The sequence below is a fragment of the Apodemus sylvaticus genome, chromosome 21, assembly GCF_947179515.1.
Source record: "Apodemus sylvaticus chromosome 21, mApoSyl1.1, whole genome shotgun sequence".
NCBI lineage: Eukaryota > Metazoa > Chordata > Mammalia > Rodentia > Muridae > Apodemus > Apodemus sylvaticus.
The window spans coordinates 19,834,769-19,851,521 of record NC_067492.1 but is presented as its reverse complement, the minus strand read 5'-3'; the positions used below and the strand labels follow the sequence as shown (position 1 = coordinate 19,851,521).

The following is a 16,753-nucleotide window of genomic DNA, read 5'->3' as shown; positions in this document are numbered from 1 at the left end:
GGTCTTTTCAGGATATCTTATGGGAGTAAGGATGACTACTTACTGATTTTATACTTATTGTCCAGACTATATTTTGAGTGACTCTTGATTGTAGCTAATATTTTAAAGATACTAAGCAAAAGAAAACCAAAGCATTGCTGTGCATCTTTTGGCACAATACATAATTAACAATTAGATTAGTATTTTCTATTAGAAAAGAGAAGAAAGCTTTGGTGAAATCTGGATTTTCTTATTTTGTCTTTCTAGGATGTTGGATGCATGAATAATGAAATATTGCCTTTATTAATACTAACCTATATTCTGAGTAAGGGACTGAAATTTTAGTAGTATGGAATTGTACTTAATCTCTGTGAAAATATTAGGTTAATTTTATTATTGTGCATGTGTATGTGATCTTGTGTATGTGAGGGGAGCATGATTGGTGTGTGTGTGTGTGTGTGTGTTTTTACAGCCTTTTGGAGTCAGTCTTGGCCTTCCACTGTTTCATGATTTTCAGGCATTGAAGCAGGTCATGAGGCTTGTGTGGTGTGTGCTTTATCTATTAAGTCATCTCACTAGCCCTGACAATGTTTAAGATAGGCTCTTGCTACCTGTTCCTCAGGCTAGTCTGGTCACTGGGGTATGACTTGGTCCCTTAAAGTCTAAAGTGTTCTCACTGATGCAGTAGTTGTTGTATTTCTTCACTTTGTGGAATAACCACAGAACCCCTGCTGTGTGGAGAATTGAGAGGCCTCTAGGAGGAAATCAACCTTTTCTCCGGTGTCCCTCCTATAATAGTCTGTGAGTGGAGTGCCGTGGCACATACATGCCTGATCCCACCACTTACAGACTCAGTCAGGAGATTGCAAGGTGATCTGGGCTGTTTGGTGACATGGTACCAACAAACAAACAGAAGTTTGAAAGTTATGGAAATTCTGCAGGTCAGAAATGGTCAAAGGTACCTTTTGGTTTTGGTTTAATCAATAATTTAATATTTAAAATTTTCTTTTTATAGATGACCTTCTTAATAGACATTTGCATTGTGTGCATTTCTCTCTCTTAGGACTGACCTACTTCAACTTTTACATTGTAATAGTATATTTCAAAATGAGAGTTAGAATTTGGTTTTAATTGTGAAGTATAGTACTTAATTGCAGCCTATAAACTTGATTTTAGAAAAGATTGTTTTTCTTTCAGGGGGAGGGTCTGTGAAATATGAGTAGGGAATATCCAAGTTGATTAATTACTCATCTTTTATCACACACCTGTCTACATACCAGGAGCTGTTGTAAAAACCAGGGCAGAGAGTAGAAAGACATGAATAGTAGCCCTTGGTGACATGAGAATACATCCTTAGACGGTCATCATGATACTCTTCCACATTTGCTATGCACAGGGCTGTAGGGAAGTCTTTCCCTTTTCTTCTTTAATGGTTTGTTGCTCAGTCATGTGCAGATAAGCTAGCAGTTCTGCCCAGCCGCAAGGCCTGTTAGAGTTAATACCAAACCAAAGGGTAGGTTCGGAGCCCTGGCTGTTCTGGAATTCACTCTGTGGACCAGGCTGGCCTCGAACTCAAAAATCCGCCTGCCTCTGCCTCCCAGAGTGCTAGGATTACAGACATGTGCCACCACCGCCCGGCTTTATTTATATATTTATATTTAATATATTTATTAGTAAGGTTCATGGTAGCAACCATTTTAATGCTTAATATTGAATAGCTGCCGTATTCATTGGCAGAGGAAAAACAAGATCTTGGAATGAAGTCTTTTAAGAAACTGAATCTAATATTTAAGAACTTGAATTTTGCAGATATGCTTAAATATTGAAAAAATGAATACAAAGTCAACTAAATATTTGTAGGAGCTGGGTCCCTAAGTGTTAAAAACCATATTCAAATTTATTTTAAAAATTTTATCTTAATCTGTTAAATTTGGTATAAAAGAGAAAACTTAACTTTTAAGCTTTGTTTTTTTTTTTTAATTAAAAATACTAATAATGGGGCCAGGTATTGTGTGGTCATTCACTCCTTTAAACCAGCACTTATGAGGCAGTTTCAAGTAGACCCCTATGACTTCAGATCAGCCTGATATATGTAGTGAGTTCTGGGACAGCCAGAGCTACATAATAGAGAGACTGTCTCAAAAAATCCAAACCAAACCAAAAAACTAATAATGGCCTGGGAGGCAGGGGTTAGCTGAGTGGTAAAGAGTTTGCCTAGCACATGTGTATATGTGTGTGTCTCTCTGTGTGTGTGTGCGAGCACCAATAGCCCCACTCCCCTAGAGAGTAATAACAAACTATTGTGTTAATTGTATAATTTTTCTTTTTTTGTGGGGGAGATAGAGTCTGTGCAACTCAAGCTAGCTTGGTATATGCCAGAATTGTAGGCATGTGCCTAGCTATAAGTAAACAATTCTGTGAAAATATTTTCTAAATTCAAAAACTTCTGTGTAAAGAGATTATTTTATGTTTTCACTCTATCCAGGAGGATAATTGCGTGTTCATGTGAATATTGATGGGTGGAGGTAGAGAGCACCTAGCAGTGTACTGTGGAGAGGGAAAGTAGGCAGGGGATGGTGTAAAGCCCACATGCTCCAGAGCTGTGGCCAGAGCATTATAAATGTGAGGCCTGCCTGGGCTACAGAATAGGTTCAGGTTGGATCTGGGCTGTGGTATTTTTAATAAATCCCAGTGTGGGGTTGCTACCTGACTCAGTAGTTTATGTTCCCGAATGAAGACACACACAGCCTTTATATTTTAACATGCCTAAAGCAGCACAATAACTGGGCAAACTCCATGCTGTTAGGATCTACCTCCCACCAAGTTACCTAATTACCAACTACTAATTTCTCTGTCCCATCTCGGCTGCTCTTAACTTCAATTAGTCAGCCCTCTGGGCCACGGTTTCTTGGCCCAGAGCCTGGGGTGCTCTCCTTGCTTCTCTACCCCATGTCTGCTCTTGTCTCTGTCTTGCATACTCCTAAGGCATGGCGTCTCTCCTTCTCTCCTACTTCCTTGAAGAAGCCCAGGAACTTTAAATCCCACCTTTCTCTCCTTCCCAGCTATTGGCTGCTGGCATCTTTATTTACCAATCAGAGTAAACTGGGGGCAGGTTTCCAGACCTTTTAGCAGAGTAAAGCAGCTCCACAGGGAAACTTAGCCAGACTCTGCTTCAGAATAAAAATAAACACAGATCTGGATATATAGCCCCATTGTAAATAGATGACTTACTTAACATATGCCTGGTCAGTCTCAACAGCATGAAAAGATGTGCTTTTCAATAACTCAATAATTCTTTGCTACTATGCTAAAAATGAACACGTGACCACTTCTTAACAGTGAAGTACACTGTGGACTGTGAAACTCTGCCTGGTGTGTTAATAGTTTAACAATTCACCAGTCTGTTACACTTTAAGATTAAGAATTTTTTCTTTGTGTTTCTCTATGTAGCCCTGGCTGTCCTGGAGCTTGCTGACTCTGGGACCAGGCTAGCCTCCAACTCAGAGATATACTTGTCTCTGCCTCTCGAGTGCTAGGAGGAAGATTGTACTCTGTCGCTGACATCACTACCACCACCCACCTAAAATTTTTTTATAAACATTTACTTTTATGTGTGTGTGTTGGGTCGAGTGTATGGGTGTCAGAGAAAAACTTGGGGGAGTTGGTTTTCTGCACCCTGTGGGTTCTGAAGATTGACCTCATATCACCAGCTGAGGCAGGCAGTAAAGTGCCTTATCCCTTGAGCCATCTCATTCTCCTCTTAAGTTATAACACCACAATAGAACCACTTGGGGGAAAATGTTGATGAGGTGATATAGATCTTTTAGATACTAATATGTCTCAGCATAAAATACTAAAAATATCATAGATTAGTATTGTCATTGATTTCACCAAAAGTCATTATTTATAAACTGTCAAGGTCGTGGTGATGATAGAAGTTTTGTAAAACTCCAGTTTTTACTTCAAAGCTTGGATTATGTCATTGGCAACAAATATCAGCTGTTTCTCTTGACATTACAGGTTCACTTGAGTGTTTGTCTAGGAAGTGTACCTCAGATTGATCTCAGCATCCTGAGTGATAGGATCACAGACAGTTGCATGCCACCACTGCTGGGTGTTAGTGTAACCAACTGGCTGCCTTCCTTCCCCATCCTCACTCTTCACCTCAGCTGCGAAGGGCTGAACACAGTGTTTGCTATTGTTGAGTGCCACTGCCTTGTCTGGGGTATGGACAGGCAGTTTCCCACCAGGTGACAGCAGTATGTTAGGATTAGGAAAGCAGTTTGGATCTCATGAACTCTTGAGACTTCCAAAAATCTTTTGAGCCAGAGTTCTCAACCTGTAGTTTATAACCCCTTTGGAGCTTGTATATCAGACATCCCACATATCATTCATATATATATTGGATTTGGGTTTTTTTTTTTTTTTTTGAGACAGGGTTTCTCTGTATAGCCCTGGCTGCCCTGGAACTCACTCTGTAGACCAGGCTGGCCTCGAACTAGAAATCCGCCTGCCTCTGCCTCCCAGAGTGCTGGGATTACAGGCGTGCGCCACCACTGCCTGGCATCAGATATTTATATTATAATTCATCACAGTAGCAAAATAGCAGTTATGAAGTAGCAGTGAAATGATTTTATGGTTGGGGGTTACCACAGCATGAGGAACTGTATCAAAGGGTTGGAGCATTGGGAGGGCTGGAGAGATGGCTCAGAAGTTAAGAGCACTGACTGCTCTCCCAGAGGTCCTGAGTTCAACTCCCAACATCCACATGGTGGCTGTAATGGGATCAGTGTCCTCTTCTTCGGATGTGTCTTAAGACAGCTACAGTGAACTCACTTAAAAAAAATAAATAAATACAAATTTTACAATGTGATGTGTGTATGGTGTGTGTGTGTGTTGCAGCATTAGGAACATTGAGAATCACTGCTTTGAATCATGTTGTGCTAAATGATATAGAATGCTTAAAACCCAACTGGTGGAAGTATTATAGATCATATGATTTGGCTTCTGAATAACAGAGTTATTTTCAATATGTAAGTATGCTTCATGTTTTAAATACCTTAGCAAACTGTTTTATACAGTCATGTATTTTCTGTTATGATCAGAATTTCTGAGGCTATATTATATAAAGAAATAAATATTTTAGTTTGCAGATTTAGAGGCTGAAAGTTCATGATTCAGCAGCCTACCAAATTGCTTAGCTTCTGGGGAGGGTCTTGTGGCTGATAGCATCACACACACTTGGGAAAGGAGGAGTCACACAAGGAAGCAGGAATCTTGTTCCTTTAACGTACCTCAGTTTTATGGCAAAAGTTGAGTTCTCAATACCAGTGTTGCTTCCAAGGGCAGGGCCACAGTGACCTACAAGGCTCTGTGCCTTTTTGTTTGTTTGTTTGTTTGTTGTTTTTGTTTTTTTTTTTTTGTATTTGTTTTTTTCGAGACAGGGTTTCTCTGTATAGCCCTGGCTGTCCTGGAACTCACTCTGTAGACCAGGCTGGCCTCGAACTCAGAAATCCGCCTGCCTCTGCCTCTCAGAGTGCTGGAATTACAGGTGTGCACCACCACTGCCCGGCAGCTCTATGTCTTAAAGATTCCACTGTCTGTTCCTTGAGCACCCTGGGACCCAGCCCCACCGTCTGTATGTACCATGAACACACTGGGACCCAGCCCCACTGTCTGTCTGTCTGTACCATGAGCACACTGGGACCCAGCCCCACTGTGTGCACCATGAGCACACTGGGACCCAGTTTCCAATGTAAGAGGACTCTCAACCCACATTGATCTGATAAGAAAAACTTAGGATGGCTCTTTGTTACACTACCTTAGTATGTGCTTTGATTAGGGCTATTTTTATCATAGTAAAAACAATTTCTGCTTTTTCTTCTTGAATAAGTATAGCTAGAAATATAAAAATATATTTGATGTAACATGGCTAACAGAAGTCCAAAAATTCAGAGTAACTATATTCGTTTTGTTTACATTATCTTAAATTCATTAGCAATTGAGATTTCCTTTTCTGATTGTTTTTTGATATTTATTTGTTAGAGAGAGGGTCTCACTATGTAGCTCTAGCTGGCTTGGAGGTTACTATGTAGGCCAGGCTGGCCTGGAACTCATAGATATCCTCCTGCCTTTGCTTCCCAGATGCTGAAATTAAAAGTGTGTGCCACCTGACTATAAAAGGATTTCAGTTAGAATGAATCTTAACTTTTCTTATAGGCAATACTAGATAATCTCCTAGATACCTTTCAAGACAGTTTTGCTACATCTTTTTACTTTCACTGGTTGCTAAGTTTTCTAAAGTGGATATCTTTAATATCTAACAGGTAACACATTCTTGTCACTTTGTCATTTTGAAACCTTGGATAGAAATTTTAGACATTATTGGTTCACTATGTTAGTAATTTGAAATAACGTTGGAATAAGCATAAATTAATTCTGTTAATTTAAATTCTATTAATTTTAAATGAACGTTCGTGTATAAGGGTGCACATGTGCTATATAGTACTTGTATAGCTTATGTCTTCATCCTGTTTTCTACCTTGTTTGAGACAGAATCTCTTGTTCTCCCATTTCATATTCTAGGCTGGCAGTTGTGCAAAAGCCTCTGGAGAGATTTCTATCTCGGCCTCCCATCTGGCTGTAGGGCTCACAGGTGCTGCTAAGTCTGCCTTTGCATGGGCTCTTGGGACCTGTGCTTAGGTTCTTAAGTTTGCATCTCCTGAGCCCAACCATCTCTTCAGCCCCGATTGCTTTGTGTATGTGTGTGTGTGTGTGTGTTTATTGGAGTAATCTTGAGACTTTGTTAGGCTGCTTTGTGGTGAGACCCACTGCTTGTTCCAACTTCTCCCTTTCTTCTCTTGCAGTGATCTTAATCATAGCACGCAGTTTGTACAGGGGCTAGCACTTTGTACCCTTGGCTGCATGGGCTCCTCAGAGATGTGCAGAGATCTTGCAGGAGAGGTAGAAAAGCTTCTGAAAACCTCCAACTCTTACTTAAGAAAAAAGGTAACTTTGCATTAAGTCAAGTGTATGTCTGGATTAGGCATATTATGGAAATGAGAAGGCAGATTACTTGTTTTTGAAAGCTTAGATGAAATTAAAATATTTTTCTTTGTTCAGCAAATACATTTAAACAGTTAGACACAAATTTTGATTCTTCTTTATTTTTAAAGAGATAATTTATAGACAAACTAGATCTTCAGTGGCTTATCTGACTACTTTGTAATTATCTCATATATTAAAATTGTGATATGAACACTTTCCCATTGACTTTTGTACTAAGTGGCACATGTGCTCATGTCTTTATACTTGTGCCTTCGTGTTCTTCAAGGGCAGTTCCGCTGGGGCCTAGACGGCTGAGAGGGAATGATGGAGGCCGCTTCCCCAACTCCGGTGTCTGATGAGGGTAGTAATAGCAGAGAATGCTCTTATTCCAGCTTACATGCTTATTAAAAACATGTTTGTTTTTAAATTTTTTCATTGAGTTTATAGTTTTGCTTCCATCCCAAAAGCTTGATAAAGGAAGGGTAGGATGTATATGTCTAAGAAATGAGCATAAACCATCATCTCCTTGGCATTTACTGAATCTGTTTTTGGTATGAGAAAAAGAATCATATAGGGCCACTTCTTAGACCCTATAAAATATATTTTTCTTTGTTCTTTAATTATTTATTTTTATTTATATAAAAGTACACTGTAGCTGTTCAAACACACCAGAAGAGTTCTTCGGATCTCATTACAGATGTTTGTGAGCCACCATGTGGTTGCTGGGAATTGAAATCAGGGTCCTCTGGAAGAGTAGTGCTCTTAACCGCTGAGCCATCTCTCCAGCCCCAGATTCTGTATTGTTAACAATGCACTCAAACACGAGCTTCCTTAGTATGTATGCCAGTGCCTTCAATACTGTGGGAGCTACTCTTCTTTTAGAATGTACAATATTGCATTAAATAAAGCACTTTTCTCTAGATCGGAATGCCTTCCCATAAAGAAAGGAGTTAGCAGCAATCTTCTCTCAGCAGTCATTCTAGGCTGGTGCTGCATTGGAGTAAAGTGATGGCTGTGGTTACTTTGAGGGTTCACCAGAGTCAGTCTTCAGCTATCTTTTCTTTCTGGGAAATAGATTAGGAAGACTGTCTTTTCTTTAGTAGAGACTAGTATATTTACACTAACCCCTCCCTCCTTCCCTCCTTCCCTCCCTCCTTTCCTTTCCTTCCCCCCTCCTTTCCTCTCCTTTTGCTTTAATTTTTTCTTTTTTTTTTTTAAACTGAGAATTGAGTTCAGTTGCTCCTGAGCTGTATTTCCTAGTCCCCTAAGTGACTTTCTTGACTTGAGAAGAGTCAGTTGAAGGCAAGATACTATTAAACTTAGTATTAGTTTTATAGCAAGTGTCTTTAAGTTACATGACACTGTTAGATGTATTGATATCTGATTCAGGACTGTTTATCAGAGATGGAAGTCTGTTCCTCAGAATTCTACATTCACTTAACTTTTGTGATAAACTCGTATGGACTATGATCTAATAGAAAGTGTTTTCTCACTTGTCTGGAAACATATGAACAGAGAGACTGGTGCACATCAGGTTTCTCCTTAATGCACTAGTATACACTGGGAAGCCCCAGGCAGCTCACACTTACTAAATTCCATTATCCGACTTAATTTTTCTAGTAGATGCACTAGTTAGTGGCATTCTTTTATAAGACTGGTTGCCCTGGCTTATTTGAAATAATTTTTTTTTTTTTGCCCTTTTATTTTTCTTTATAGGCAGCACTGTGTGCTGTTCATGTCATCAGGAAGGTTCCTGAACTTATGGAGATGTTTTTACCAGCAACAAAAAATTTATTGAATGAGAAGAACCATGGTAATGTGATTTGGATGAACTTATAAAGTACCAAGAAAGGAAGGGTCAGCCCTGTGTCTCAGGACTGAACAGTTACTGGAGGTCTTGCCTGCCAGATCCAGATCCCAGATTTACAGTTCAATTGATTGCTTCATAGTAAACATACCTTTCAGTTCTGGTCATGTCTTATGTTATGATGTACAAATGATGATAGCTTTGATTTTCATTTAACAGCCCTTGATTTCTTGATTGTTTTGTAATAAAGGAAAACATTTTCCTTTGCTATCAAGAGTTAGGGGTATAAAATTAGCAAAATTTCTTCTGAGTTATTTTTAACAGGAGTCTGCAGTACGTATTCAGATATCTGTATAAAAACCTTGAAAGGAATTAAGTAGAGTGTGGCTACTTTTTTCTTAAAAAAGAACTTAGTGAAATGAATTCCAAGTAAAGTTTTATATCTTAAATATTAAGAAAAAAAGACACAGTAGATTTAATTTCATTAAGTCAAACTTAAATTAATTTAAATTTGTGATGTGTCCATGATGTTCACAGCAAGTGCTGAACATAGGAAGGTTTAGGTGGATCTGTCATTCATTACTTAGTGAAATGCCCTTCGAGATTTTTTTTTTTTTTTTTTTTACTGACTTTGGCACAAGAGATTTGACTTGTCATTTGTCACTATCTGGTGTTTGATACATTTTACCGGAATATCCAGTATCTTACTAAGGTTTGTGTGTAGGATTGTCTGTCAGAATGTAGCTAAAATGTATTAAGCATGAAGAGAGGTGTGGTTTGCACTGATGCAAACCTGGGTATTCACAGGTATACAGGCTTGCTCTTGTCACCCTAACAGTTGAAAAGTCTGATCTGAGCAGTGCTACAGCAGCAGCTCCTGCTCAGTACTTTGGTCCTCTGGAGAGGGGACTGACAAGCAGGAGCCGTAAGTCTGCTTTTGGAATTTACCTTCAGGGATGTGAAATCCTGTTTTCTGGAGCTGGAGAGACCCTCATTTTTGCTTCCCTCTAACCTTTCCTCAGGTGTCCTTCACACGTCTGTAGTCCTCCTCACAGAGATGTGTGAACGGAGCCCAGACATGCTTGCACATTTCAGAAAGGTAGGTGCCTTCTGGGTGATTGTCCTCAAAAGTACACATCTTCTCTGCTTAGGATTTTCTTCTGAGAACAAGCTATGAAGCTGGATAAAGGATGTAACTAGCCCCGCTGTTTGATAGGACTGGAAGCTAGATTTAGGTCCCTTTCAGAATAGAAGTCTTTCCTTGTTGGCAGACAAACCGCTCACAGGTTTTATCTGTTGTTTTCACAGTGAACCAGGAAATGTAACTTGAGCTCAAATTACAAATAGGATTATTTCTCTTTATTTTCAAGACAGGTATTTTTTTTCTGTTTTTTTTTTTTTTCTTAAGGTAAGAATAGCAGACAAGAATTTTGACTTTTATTACTTTGTTATAGGGTTCATTTTAGGCCATTGATTCCTGTGATAGTCCTACCTTTTTAAAGTCCCATGTCCAGCAGTGTGGGGGGCTTACCCCCTTCCTTCCAAGACAGGGTTTCTGTGTGTAGCCCTGGCTGTCCTGGACCTTGCTCTGTAGACCAGGCTGAGTTCAGAGACTCAGCTTCCTTTGCCTCAGGCCTAGGGTTCAGAGATGTGCACTGCCACTGCCCTGCTTCCTTTCTCCATGTTTGTAGCATTTTAAAGTAGGCACTTTAATTCTCCCTTGGCTTACTAAGAAGGATTCAGAAAGATTATTGTTTGTCTAGTTACAAGCATTGGTTCCTTTAGAGAAGCTGCTGAGCACCCCACAAAGAGCTCATACTTTTGGGTGTTTTTTTGGCTCCCTCTTCCTTAGATGTTCATGTCTTGATTAAATTAATGTAAAATAGTATGAGACCCGTATCTGTCCCTAATGCTTGCTTTGTATGTTTTGTTCCTGTTGTCTGTTTGGAATCCTGCTGTATGTTAGAATGAAAAGGTAAGAATTAACCCTCTTTTTTAGATGGTGCATGCTGGCTTTAGGTCCTTAGTAGCTTTTGTGTATCCATCCACAAGTGTGGCTTTTAACTGTACTAATGCTGAAGCTGTGCTTAATACTGTGAATTACTTGTTCTAGCATTTTTGGCTAACTCCCTGGTCCAGTTTCTGTCTTGTCTTTTAATCTCCTGACTCCAAATTCAGCCTTGGATTTCAGTTGCAGCCTTCCCTGAGTTGTAACCCTCCTCCTCTGCCTTGCCTTCATCTTCTCGTGAGAGGCTTTGAGCAGCTGCCCTTCCAGATCTGCCTGGAGCCCTTACACAAAACATTGCTTCCTTTTGAAGTAGACACTTTAGAGCCATCTGTGGGTAACTCATACTTGAAAAAGTTCCACATGTCCTTTTGAGCTGGAGTTCAGGCTTAGAGCTTTTATCTCCTCCTTACCTGGACTTAATCTTGCTGAGAACCTTTGGGTTATTGAAAGGGTTTTAGAAGTGGAGTGCTTGGCACCAACTGACTTTCATGGCTGCAGCTTTTCCTCTGTCACCGTGCTTTGTTTGTCCTGTCATCAGTTTTAGTAACTTGCATTTTTGTCTGAAAACTAAAGCTGGGTTCCAAGAACTTATATGCTGACCACTTAGACATGAGCTTTCTGACCAGGACGGTCTTATGCAGTGTGCTGGCCTTGGCAGCAAATAAAGCAATTTATGACCTTAGTAGGACTTCTCCAAAAACTAAATCAGATTCTTAAATAAAAATGATTAGGGTCGTATGTAGTACACAGAATACAGAGAGTGGAGTGTGCGGGGTGAGCTGACCATCTCCTTCACACTCTGGCCAGCAGACTTACGGAGATTTAGAGTTTAAGGATATCTGCTCCTTAGACTTGATTTATTCTTGGAGTTGTCCAAATTCGATTTTTGTTTTGATGATTTTGTGAGTCACTAAATTCTGAAGTATTATGGTTACCTGACTTAAGTTCACATGTGCTCTATTGCATTTATAAGTGGCCTTAATGTTTTGGGTGCATGTCTTGAGTGTAGCTTAGCATTTCATTTTATCTCAGTACCTTTCTAGGCTTTGGGGAATAGGGAGGGAATAGAACAAACACAAGGGAAAAATGATAAATTGCAGCAGAGTTGTCCCTGTTCAGCTTTCCTATAAAATGATGTAGTCTTTGTCCCTTTTCTTGGTTTTAGGTAATAAGAGCTGTTCGTGTAGATAAATGGGGTTTTCTTTTGGAGACTGGGAAAGTTCAGTTGTGGCAGACATTTTGGAATAGGGGTTTCACATGAAGTAACTGATCAACAGAAAGCAAATGAACACTCATATTTATTTGCAAGTATCCATAACTAGATTGACAATAATAATTGACACGGACTCAGAGAAGGAAGGTCAGAGGAATTCTGACTAAGGAATGTGTAGTGTCTTGGGTGTGATAGGAGAACAGAATTGAATACTGATATTAAATTTGGCAGAATTCGATGTGAGCAAAGGGCAGGGCACTGGGATCTTAGGTGTGCTTTCTTCATCTGTCATTTCCATTTGGCTCATGTTGGTCACCTGGGTGTTTCCTGCTGCTTTTTGGAAAAGGATATATAACAACCTATCTTCAGAGGAGAGATCTTTTTTTATTTATAATGTGATATGCTTTATATTTTAATATGATCATTGGTTAATGCTTTATATGACTTTGTTAGAATGTATAAAAAGGAACTGTTTTTTGCTACCCAAGAGTTTCAAGTTCTACAAAAGTTGAGCTGCAGTATGTCGCATAGACCTCTTTTACTTGGTTCCCATTGGCTCTTGGCCCACTGTGAATCTAGTGTCTTTACATATTGAACTCCAGAAGAAAAAGATCTGGCTTGTTTTCATGCTGATGAAGTGCATATTACTTGGTAGGTTTTGGCCTTGGTATCTGAGTTAATACTTCAGCCATTTGCATTACTGTATTTACAGCAGAAGAAATTTCTTGGACTCAGACCCTTGCATCATTTTTCTAAACCAAAGAATTTGCTTATTGAAAAGATAGGCTTATAGAGTCACTATTATTGTTGTGTTGATGCATCTTTTTTTTCCCCCTGCAGCTTGTGCCCCAATTAGTTCGTATCCTAAAGAACCTCATCATGTCCGGATATTCCCCAGAACATGATGTTTCTGGTATCAGTGATCCCTTTTTGCAGGTGAGGTTGAAAAACATTTTGGATAAATATCACGAGAAAGCAGTGCTTTTGAAGAGATTGTTTTCTTCATCTTAAGTTTATATAGGGTACAAATTTGATAATTCACTAATTATATTAAACGTAGTGGCTGTGAAGGGTGGGCTATCTAAGAACTTCATTAGGTGTGGACATGCACATGGCCTCTCTAAAAATGTGGAAAATTCTCTTGACTTATCTCTGATGGCATCTGCCTTCTTTTAATTTATTTGAGTTTCATTCTGAATGAGATTGAGTCAGACATAATTTGTTGACCTTTTGTATCCTGTATATTAGGTACGAATTTTGCGGTTATTAAGAATTTTAGGACGGAATGATGATGATTCAAGTGAAGCTATGAATGATATATTAGCCCAGGTGAGTTGATCCAACTTGAAATCTATTAAGTTTCATTTCCATTCAGCAGAGAGTAGAAGGGCGAATAGTTTCTATTTTCTCCTTAGTGTGTTACCGACAACACAGTATGTCTCATTGCACTCAGTAATTTTTGGAAGTGTTGCTTTCTCATGCACTGCTGTCTGTTTTTTCAGGTTGCCACTAATACAGAGACTAGTAAAAATGTAGGAAATGCTATTCTGTATGAAACGGTTTTGACTATCATGGATATTAAATCAGAGAGTGGATTGCGAGTAAGTCTTTTTGAATCTTCTCTTTCCTCTTAAGATTTCCTCTTTATTTAGAGCGACTGAATTGGGCTTGAGCACTTTGAAAACAGATTTCATTTGGAACTTTGGGAAGGACTGATGTACCAAAGCATGATACTGTATTTTCTTTGTGCACTTTAATCTTGATGAAAATAAGAAAGCTTGGAAGTTAGGGATATAGCTGTATTCATATTGTTAAGGAAATCTTTCAGAATAAACTTTTACTAGAGACACAATCTGAATTGTACCCATCATTTTAAACAAGGCACAGATACAATATTAAATAAATCTATTTAAGGAATAAACCTATAGAACAAGAAACTTGGGTAGCCCTGAAATTATGCTGAGGTTAAAATGTTAGCTCTGTGGCTTTCACATAGAGCCACCAGGTCTCCTTCAGAGGAAAGCTGTCTAGTGATGCTTTGTTTACATATATAGACAGGCCTGGCCTGGAACTCTGCTGTAGGAGCTAGGTTGTCCTCAGTTTCTTGATTCTTGTGCTTTAGCCTCCCAGTTCTGGGGTTATAGGTGTGCTCCACCACATCCAGCCCTTTTCTCTACTGTCATTTAATGTTAAAACAATTTTAGACTTTTTGAAAGATTTATTTATTTTTTTATTAATGTTGTTTATGCATGTGCATGTGCTTGTGGTTAGAGTAGCACCTGGACCTGGAATTACACATGGTTGTGAACAGCCTAATATAGGTGCTGGGAACCAAACCAGGTCTTTGAAAGACCAGCAAGCATGGCCTCTGAACTGCTCTGCCATCTTCAGTCCCTAAAGCCTCATGCCATGCTCGCCTGTCCCAGTGTAATGTCTTAAAACAAATTTATACATTTTATGAAGACGAGGACACTCCATTAAGGAAATTGTAGACTTCATTTAGATGTTCCAAGTTTCCAGGTGCCACTTATTTTCAGTTAGAGCATCCAGTCTGTGGCCTACTTGACATTTAATTGTCACTTCTCTCTAGTCTCCCGGTCTGTTAGTTTCTCAGTTTCTCTTTATCTTTCATGATTTTGACACTTTAGAAGTATTAATTGTTTTATAGAATGTAACTCAATTTGGTCTGTCTGATTTTTTTTGTCATAATTTTATAGGTTAAAGTTATACTTTTCTTGGCAAACTTGCACGCATTTGATAAATCATTTGCAGTAGAGCATACCAGGCAGCACATTGCTAGTTTTCTTAGTACTGTGATACCAACTGGGTGTGCCTTCCCCCCCCCCATGCAACCTATAAAGATTTTTTTGTTTGTTTTTCAATAATTTGTTTTTTATTCATGTTATATCCTGATCCCCTCTTCCCAGTCCCACCCTTACAAATCCCTTCCCCATTATCCCCTTGAGTTCCACCCAATGGCAGGGAACCGAACCTGAGACAGGCCCCCCGCCCCCACTCTTGTTCTCCCCCCTAGCCCCTCCTCCTCCTCCCCTGCTCCCTCCCCCTCCCCCCACGCTCCACTTGTTAGGAGCCCACATGAAGGCCGAGCTGCACATTTGTTTTAATTTTTATGTGGATGAGTGTGTATGTGCTCTGTATGAATCCCTGTGCATGCCTGGTTCCTACAGAGTTTGGAAGAGAGCACTGGATCCCCAGGAACTGGGGTTCTGGATGATTGTGAGCCATCATGTGGGTGCCAAGAACCGAGAACCGAATCCAGGTCCTTTACAAGAGCAGCAGGCTATTAATCGCTGAGCCATTTCTTTCCAGCCCTGTATGTATACACAGTACTAAAGACTGTGTATTCATTGTCTTTCCCTTTGTCTAAAATTTTTGGAGGAGGCACTTTGAGCATCCGCACATATATTTTTAGGTTTTTGTCCATGATTTTTATTATCTGTCGGATGTTCTTGTCTTTAATAATTGCTAGGATTATATGATATTCTAATATTAGTTTCCTATTTTCTTCATTTTTCCCTCATTAAGTAATGAGAGTCCTATGGTGTTAACTCCCTGAATTTCTCGTTTACCCAATCAGTAATTGTTAATTAACAATCAATAATAATAATAATAATAATAACAATAACAATAATAATAATATAATTTTTTGTTGGTGTTTTTTCCGAGACAAGGTTTCTCTGTGTAGCCCTGGCTGTCCTGGAACTCACTCTGTAGACCAGGCTGGCCTCGAACTTAGAAATTCACCTGCCTCTGCCTCCCAAGTGCTGGGATTAAAGGCGTGGGACACCACCACCTGGCAATAATAATAATTTTTGCAACAGTGTTTCTCTGTGTATCACTGGCTATGGTGGAAGTCACTCTGTAGACCAGGCTGGCCCAGAAATCAGAGGTCCACCTGCCTTTACCTCCTAAATGCTGGGATTAAAGGTGTGTACCACCCCCACCTGGATTAATCCAGTCAATTATTTTTTTTAAAGATTTATTTATTTATTGTACACTGTAGCTGTCTTCAGACACTCCAGAAGAGGGAGTCAGATCTTGATATGGATGGCAGTGAGCCACCATGTGGTTGCTGGGATTTGAACTCAGGACCTTCAGAAGACCAGTCAGTGCTCTTAATTGCTGAGCCATCTCTCCAGCCCCAATCCAATCAATTATTAATACTAGAATTTCTAATCCAGAGTCTTTAAAGAAGTAGACTTACCAGCTAGAATATAATATTATGATATCCTATGATATGCCAAATCAACTTTGATCAATTTCTGTTTTTCTCCTTTCAAGCAAAAGCAGCAGCTGTGTATTGTTCTCTACTCTGTTAGGATAACATTATCTTTTTTTTTTTTTTTTTTTTTTTTGATTTGGTTTTTTCGAGACAGGGTTCCTCTGTATAGCCCTGGCTGTCCTGGAATTCACTCTGTGAATCCACGGCCCCGCAAATTAACTATTTTTAATTAAAACATTCTTTAAAGCCGGGTGTGGTGGCACACGCCTTTAATCCCAGCACTTGGGAGGCAGAGGCAGGTGGATTTCTGAGTTCGAGGCCAGCCTGGTCTACAGAGTGAGTTCCAGAACAGCCAGGGCTACACAGAGAAACCCTGTTTTGTAAAACCAACCAAACAACCAAACAAACAAAAAACATTCTTTAAATGATTTTATTTTATGTGTAAGGTTGTTTCTG

At 39.4% G+C, this 16,753-nt stretch overlaps 1 protein-coding gene across 3 annotated transcripts in view; it reads left to right on the top strand.

Moving 5' to 3' along the window:
• Window positions 1-16,753, top strand: part of Ap1g1 (adaptor related protein complex 1 subunit gamma 1) — a 78,026-nt gene that overhangs the window by 33,819 nt on the left and 27,454 nt on the right. For all 3 annotated transcript variants that reach the window (XM_052166681.1, XM_052166682.1, XM_052166683.1), the window contains 6 exons: window positions 6,846-6,987; window positions 8,743-8,839; window positions 9,856-9,932; window positions 12,895-12,990; window positions 13,303-13,383; window positions 13,557-13,655. In XM_052166681.1, the coding sequence (XP_052022641.1) occupies window positions 6,846-6,987; window positions 8,743-8,839; window positions 9,856-9,932; window positions 12,895-12,990; window positions 13,303-13,383; window positions 13,557-13,655 (592 nt within the window). The remainder of the gene's footprint in view (window positions 1-6,845; window positions 6,988-8,742; window positions 8,840-9,855; window positions 9,933-12,894; window positions 12,991-13,302; window positions 13,384-13,556; window positions 13,656-16,753) is intronic.